Genomic DNA, 7,472 nt, shown 5'->3' with positions numbered 1-7,472 from the left:
GGGAAGAACAATCTCTGTAATGACCAAAAAACATGCATCCACAAGTATAAGGTGGAGTTATGGTCCAATGAGCACGAGAATGCCAAGTGCACATCAGAAGTTTCCAGTGCACATCACAAGGGCCCAATGCACATCGTATGGGCCCAATGAGCATGAGAAGTGCTCAGTGCCCATCAGGAATCTCTGACGTTCATCAGATGTGCCCAACGTGCGCCAGAAACATCCAATGCACATCAGGACATTCTTGTCGGTGCCTGGATGTGCATCTTTGCAGTCTACTATCAGGGTTTTTGTTGCATTTCGGCAACATAGTCAACCTCTCCATCTACCCTATTCTTCCCACTGGAAGGGATGGCAAAGAATAAATAGTTTACTAGGGGACTCTACAAACATCCAAAACAATTGTTGAATCTTTATTGGTGTTTTTTGAATCCAAGGTCCTCATTTTTTTTCTTTCTTTCTTTTTTTTTTAACTCTTAAGGAAAATAAATTTCTTTTAAGAAAGCTTGTTACACACAGTCTTCTTCAGTGTGAAGCAATATACTAAATAAGAACACTAGTTTTAACATTTACATCTTTCATATATATTATATATATGTATATGTATACATATATATACACTATAGAATGAGGCAATATATAATACACACGGATTTCGCCATTTTACAGTCATTATGTACAAGATGCCATTCAAAAGACAGCCGGGGGGTTCGGGTGGAGGTTCGAGTTCACGATGATGTTGGAGGTGAAGGAGGTCTCAACCAGCCACCTTGAAGGCGTGCGCCTCGAAGTGGACATTTTCCTGGCCAGCAAACCTCGAGGGGCAAGCTGCGGACACAGTGATGGATACGGCGATGGAGGGGTGGAGCGCATGGATGCAGGTACCATGAACAGATGGGTTACAAACGGACGATGGTTGCTTTTGAACCAGGGCAATGGAAACCAACCAAATGGGAAACTGCGCTCGCTAACCATGGATCAGGAGAGCAACGCAAGAGCAGAGAGGACTAAAGATGTATACAGTGGCTCTCCACATTCGCTGGGGTTAGGGGCACAGGACCCCCATGAAAGTGGGAAATGCACAAATAACACTTTTTATTTTCACTTGCGAGAGCACCTTTCTAGGAATTTGTATGTCCTCCAGCACAACTCTATGGTCAACATTAGCCAGAGGTTGACCATAGAATCAAGCTGGAGAACCTAGAAATACCTATATCACTCTATATATGGTCAGCTTCCAGCAGAGTCATGCTGGAGGATATAGATTCCTAGAGAGAACGTTACCAATGAAATGCACAAATAATGAAATCCACAAAAGTCAAAGCCGCAAATGCGGAAGCTGACTGCGCTTCAACCAAAACGAAGCGTTGAAGCACATACAACATAAGGGCCTCATGCCTATGGCAGGCCTGGCAATTTCCATGTCCTAACGGTGACAGTGTGGTTGTCAAGTTGTTACTCCGTTTTAAACTTTCTGCAGCACTTTCTGTTCTGTAGGACATTGCAAACAAGAGTATGGAACCGATTACAACCCAACTCAGCTTTCATCCTGGTCATACAGGCAGTTTCTCGAAACGGTTACATTTTCAGTGTTGCGATAGCAAGAACCTATCTTCCATTCCCTTCCATTTAGGGGAATTTTTAACATTCTTAAGAGCTTTAAGTGCATGGAAGAGTTTTGTTTTTCCCCTCCCTGGTTTCTGATGCATTGCAAATACATTTGGGCACAATGAATGCTTCCCCATTCCCTATGGAGTTTGCTTTCCAAGAGACGGAGGGAATTGCTGGACTGGTACAATGGTACAATCCTTTGGGAGAGAAAGACGCACATGACTCTATGCTACAGTGTTAGCTCTCTGCTCTCCCTGGTTTCTACTTTTCCACCAAACGGCACCAACAAAGGGCCCTTTCATGAAAAGCGCACAAAGGGAGGACTCCCAAGGTGATGTGTCGCAAGAGCCGCACAGGTCAGGGGACAATTTGTTTGGCTTTGGCGCACAAAAGGAGTGTAGGGGTGTGTGCTTTTCCGTAGGTAACTTGAGAGTGGTTTGGGATCGGTCTGGCCATTAAGGAGGCCTGCGGGGATTGGTAGTCAAGGGAAGGAAAGGAACTTCTCTGACATCCAGGTTTTCTTTCCAACACGGTACAACCTCAGCTACTCAGTTCTGTGGGTCATTTGCTGCTGGAGATTTCCTGCATCTATATACGGTCTCTAAAATGTCTCCTTCTCTGCACCATTTTGCTCTTTGTCCTTGCTGGGAGTGGGAGTTACTCACCGCCCTTCAAAAAGCAGCTTGGTGAATGGCCCAAAAAGAATGGGATGGAAGAAAGGGGACCCTCCTGGGAACACATTGTGTGCATATCTGTTTCTGTGTATGTGTGTCCCACCGACACAATTCATGCATGCAACGCAAGCAGGGAAGAGAAAGACAGAGCTGATCCCTAATGGCCTCAGGCATGGCGGGTTTGCTTTTTGGGTAGAGGAGAACTTGGATGGTATCAAAGTTAATTCGCTAAGGTTAACGTGTTGGTGTTAAGAATTAATTTGCTGACGCTAAAAATACTAAAGAAAATGTTGCATAAGAATAATTGGCTCCTCATCACAGCTAAACATTCATTTCAAAGTCCTGAACATGAAATAAAGTTATGGTTGGGCAACACCAGCAGTTCTGAGGGTCATTTTTCAGGCCTTGGAGACTTTCTTGGAGCTACGCAAGATGCCAAAAAGAGGGACATATGTCTTCACTTGTTTGGTTCTCCAAGGAAGCAACAAGTAATTTTAGCAATTTTCTTCCTGTAACAAGAAAGGCTTTAAGAACGGCACGATTTTCAAAGAGGAGTCAATCTTGTTTGGGCCAAAAAATGGTTGGATTGGGGAGAACAACCTTCGGTGGCGGCATGTAACCTCACTTTGTTTGGCCATGAATTAAAGCAATAGAAATTTGTAAACTATCATTGTTAATGATTAACTATTACAATAATTCTTTTAATAGTTGGGGAGAGGAAATAGCAAATTAGGTGTTACAAATTAATAGTTAATTATTGGAAAGGAATCATTGCCATGTTCTGTACAAAAACTGGAGGGCATGGCAGTGGGGATGGTTGAAATGCCCATTCCCAGTGCTGAAAACGATAGCAAGACTGGTCCAGGAGGGGCGGGATTGGGATCCATCTCAACTTCTGGCCAAGGGGTAAGTCTTGTTGTGCTACCACTGCAGATGTGGCATTGCTTATGTGGATCCCCATACTTGCTGGGCCAGACTTAAGCACCTGAAACCCAATGCTGAGTGTAGCCCTGGGTCACCTGTCCCCATTTACGGTGGCTTGTGGTGGCATGCTGGAACTGTCATGTGGCAGACATTGCTCCGACAAGTAGAAATCAATACGAGTGAGTTTCTTCCTGGAAGCCACAGGTTAACAAAGCGGATGCGAGGAAGTGTCTCTGAATCAAACAGCCTGCACCACGATCTGTCAAACCCAGCCACACATGCTTTGAGAGGTTGGCACAAATGAGCTGGGAGACCACAGGCAATATCCTAGATTGTGTTGGCAGAGCATAAAATGCCAATCCTTACTACACTACTTCCTTCCCCTTGTGCTTCTCACTGTTCTTCAGGTGGGGTACCCACCTCAGCAGCCATTTAATGGCCAAGGGAGCTAGATGATTCTACAGCCAGACTGCGGTGGCAATTGTGTGGGCACCAGGGGTCCATTTCCAAGCAGACACTTTCTGTGGACTGCAGCCTTCCTGCAAAGCAAGCCCAAATACCCGTTTCCCCCGCAGCCTTGCTCAAAATGGCAACAGGAAGAGAAGTCTCATTACCTGCTGTCGCCATTTTGAGAGGGACTGTGGAGGAAAGCAGAAGATCTAGGAGGGCAGTATGAGATTCTAGGGTATTTCTAGGGGTATTTTCAGGTGTTTTCATATGTTTTGGGGGGCTTTCTGCACAATGTTGCTTTAAAAAAAAATTGGAGTTGGATTGGGAAATAGCTTTGGTTGACCGCTGGGGAGAAGTGGTCACAAAAGTGAAAGGGATCACACACCAGAGATATAAAGATGATGTTCTCCTCTTGGGCCAAACATGAGTTTTCCAAGGAACCTTGGAAGGTCCAGCAGAATACGTCCAGCTGCAAGAACAGCTGGATGTTACCTCTAAATGGCCACTGATGGGGAGAACAGCTGCAGAACGGTAAGTAAAGCACTTGCAAATCAATGGCAGGTGTGTGTGTGTGTGTGCGCATTATAGTGAAGTGCCAAATCTGCTAAACCCCCAAAAGAACAGATCCGGGATAATTTGAAATTGTGTATGTGCCTTCAAGTCGCCTGTCGACTTATGGCCATTCCGTGGGTTTATTGGGGTTTTCGTAGGCAAGGGCTACTCAGAGGCAGTTTTGCCACTTTCTTCCTCTGAAATATAGCACCTGGAATTCGCTGGTGAGAAATATAGCACTTGGGATTCTCCTGTCCAAGTACTATCCAGGGCTGATGATACTTAACTTTCTGGGTCAGACAGAATCTGGTGCCTATAGGGTATTTAGATCCTAATTTGTCACTGCGCCCCACGTATGTTGCCAAATGGATTCCACCCCACTTCTGTGTTGGCTACGGCATTGCCCTGAGTGTGAACAGAACTACTCAATACTTTTAGCTACTCTCAGCCAGACCAATTCCTTTTCCCTCCTTCTTTGCAATTTTGGAAAGAGTTTGTCCAGGCTTTCACCTCTCCATGAAGTTTTGCTGCAGGTGAAGTGTGTGCGACAAATCAAAGTAGACTCACGAAACAACGGCTCTCCACGATGTTGAAAGGCCCTTCTGCTCTCTGCCTCGGTCTCAACAGCTTCTGGGTTTTCCTTTTGTTCCTCTTGTGAAGCAAGAGGTGTAGGTGGGAATCGAACCCGGAGGAGGAAAATGGTAAATGATGCAGTGGAAAAGGAGGCAAGGAGAGGTGGAGGCGGCGGGGGAAAAGTCGGGCGGACAAGGGACGGGAAGCAAAACAAACGAGCGAACGAACCAAAGCGACGCGGCATTGTTTTCCAAAAAACGTCAGGGTGCTTTTTTGTTTTTTTCTCTTTTGTTTTTTACACGCTGATCACATATATATACAGAAACACACATACACGCACACGCACCGTGAGGTCTGCTGAAGGCAAAAATAGATCAGATCGGCAATAAAGACGACGGAGGGGCTTGGAGAGCTCCCGGGAGCCCCGAGAGAAAAAGACGACGTGAGCGGAAAACTATTGCTCACAGCGGCGTTTCTAGCCGGCTTCAGCCCGCTGCCCTTAGCCTCTCTGGCGTACAGAAAGAGAGTTTGGTACTGGGGTACTGTGTTTGGTACTGGTACGGATTGGGCCTGGGCTCGAGAAAGGTATCATCCACCGTGTGCCTTCCAATAAAATCTGGCCAAAGGACGCAAGTTCCAAAACAAAGGCAAGGAGTCGCATATCCTCGGGAATTCTCCGTTGGGAGAGTCGTCGGAGAAAAACAACAAGCTCTGGGCCAGGTTTTGTCAGCAGCCATGTCCCAGGTAGAGAAGATCTTAGCTTCTTAGTATTGGTTACAGCTCCTAAGTGAAGGAAGGAAGAAGGGAGGAATAAAAACCCGGAACGACGTTTCCTCTTCTCTCCTCAACCGGACCTGGGTAGCATTTGGAGAATGGATGGAGGAAGGATCGAAAACCCAGAACTGGGTGGGTTTTGGGGTTGTTGGTTTTTTTTGGCGTGGATGTGTTTGCACCAACCTGGAAGGGCTTTTGGAAGAATTCCAGAGGTGGGGGATTGGAACCCGGAGCCAAAGTCCTGCGCCAGACAGCCAGCCTGTCGTGAGATTGAGTAGGGTTGCCGGGATTGGAAGCGGGGCTGGCATCCAGGATCCGATCAAACTGCAGAGAGGCCTGAGCAAAGACAGGCGCTGGAGACCGGGGCAAGGGCCTTCTGCACGCAGCCAGGTCTGTTCACAGTAGAAGTACTATTGCAAAAATAAAAAAGAGAGGATGGTGGAGGTTGTGGGGGGAAGGCAGGGAGAGGAACGCGGCTGGATTACATTCTCTTTGCCACTCCCGTAAGGAGTTCGGTTGGGTCACAGAGGCTGCCCGCGGCGAGGTGGTGAGGGTGCCCACAAGCAAAGTCCCGCCGCCGCCGCCATCTCCCCTCTCCCCAGGGCTGTGTGACTTTGGTGGAGACGACAATGACTTCCCCTTCTCGACCGGTGCATTATAAGGGCTGTTTCTGAAAAAATAGAAAATGAATAAAGAAAAATGAATAAAGAAAACCAAATCAAAACGACAATACTGGAATTCAAGGCATTTAAAAATAATTGTCTACTCGGTGCCCATTCAGCCATTTGAAAGGTTTGTGAGTGAAAATTTCACCCATATTCTGCTAAAAGTGCGGTAAAAGTGATTTCTTTTTAATTTTTTAAAAAGGGAGGACGCCAACGCAGAGCAGCAGATACAAGGTGGTTCAAGAAGAATGGTGCAAAACCGAAAAAGAACAGCTTTACTTTTGCACCATTCTTTATGAATCGCCTGGTATAGTCGGCCATCCATATCCATGGATTTTTCATCCACACATCCAACTATCCACACATTGAAATTATTCCAAAGATATACACATTCCTAAAAGCAAATCTTGATTTTGCCATATATTTTTTTTTAAAAAATGGATAGCATTATACTATGCCATTGTATGTAATGTGACTTGAGCATCCATGGATTTGGGTATCCATGGAGGGTCCTGGAACCAAACCTCTGCAGATACCAAGGGCCCACTGTACACTTAAGTATAATTTGTATTATTTGGCCTGCTAGCAATGAAAAAGAAGAAACATCCTTAGAAATCTTATCAAAGATTTTTTTTATGAGGGGAGATGGTTAAAAGACACACTTCATTCGAGATTGCAAAACATGCAAATTTGGAATTTTGTTTGGTTTGCACAAGCTTGCAGAAAGCATTGAAACCCAGGCGGGGATTATTTTGCATGGGTCCCTTTGTTTCCACTCGGTGCCCAAAAGCCAGGACTGAGCATCTGCTTGGGCACTTTAGGAAAATGCCTTGATAAATGGTTCGTTTTGGGGGAGGGAGGTGTGGAGGAAAGCATGCAAACATTTCGGCTACATCCATCCAAAGTATTCCAGTCCTGGATTTGGCGGCGGCTGACCAACCGCAGAGAGAGGGCTGTGGCTGACAGCTAGAGGACTCCCTAGGTTCATTCATTGGGTATTAATTCATGTTGCTAACGCCTGCTGTGTGCCTACCCCAGTCCCAGATAAAAAATAAAAAATACGGCTCTTGACAGGCTGCAGAGATGCGTTTATGGCCCCTGCCTTTTCTTTCCTCCTTTTCCCCATTCCTTTCAAAGGGATCCAGGCATTATGCATCGCGAGGGGGCAGCAAAAATCCCATTTATGGCTCCTGCAAGCTGGCTCCTGGCTGAACCAAGTTCACAATAGCAAATGGGGCTTCCAGCCTCC

General features: G+C 46.1%; 1 protein-coding gene across 4 annotated transcripts in view; it reads right to left on the bottom strand.

Moving 5' to 3' along the window:
* Positions 1–427: 427 nt before the first annotated feature.
* RAI1 (retinoic acid induced 1) overlaps positions 428–7,472 on the bottom strand; it is a 120,505-nt gene continuing 113,460 nt past the window's right edge. For 3 of the 4 annotated variants that reach the window (XM_089539633.1, XM_089539634.1, XM_089539635.1), the window contains one exon: positions 428–6,228. In XM_089539633.1, the coding sequence (XP_089395759.1) occupies positions 6,214–6,228 (15 nt within the window). In that variant the 3' untranslated portion in view covers positions 428–6,213. The remainder of the gene's footprint in view (positions 6,229–7,472) is intronic. The other variant, XR_016282448.1, reaches the window with a different exon arrangement.

This window comes from Sceloporus occidentalis, unplaced genomic scaffold (genome assembly GCF_023333645.1).
Source record: "Sceloporus occidentalis isolate IW3139 unplaced genomic scaffold, rSceOcc1.0.p SCAF_10, whole genome shotgun sequence".
In the NCBI taxonomy this organism is placed as follows: Eukaryota; Metazoa; Chordata; class Lepidosauria; order Squamata; family Phrynosomatidae; genus Sceloporus; species Sceloporus occidentalis.
The sequence above is the reverse complement of the archived record's forward strand: the minus strand, read 5'-3'. Positions and strand labels throughout refer to the sequence as shown.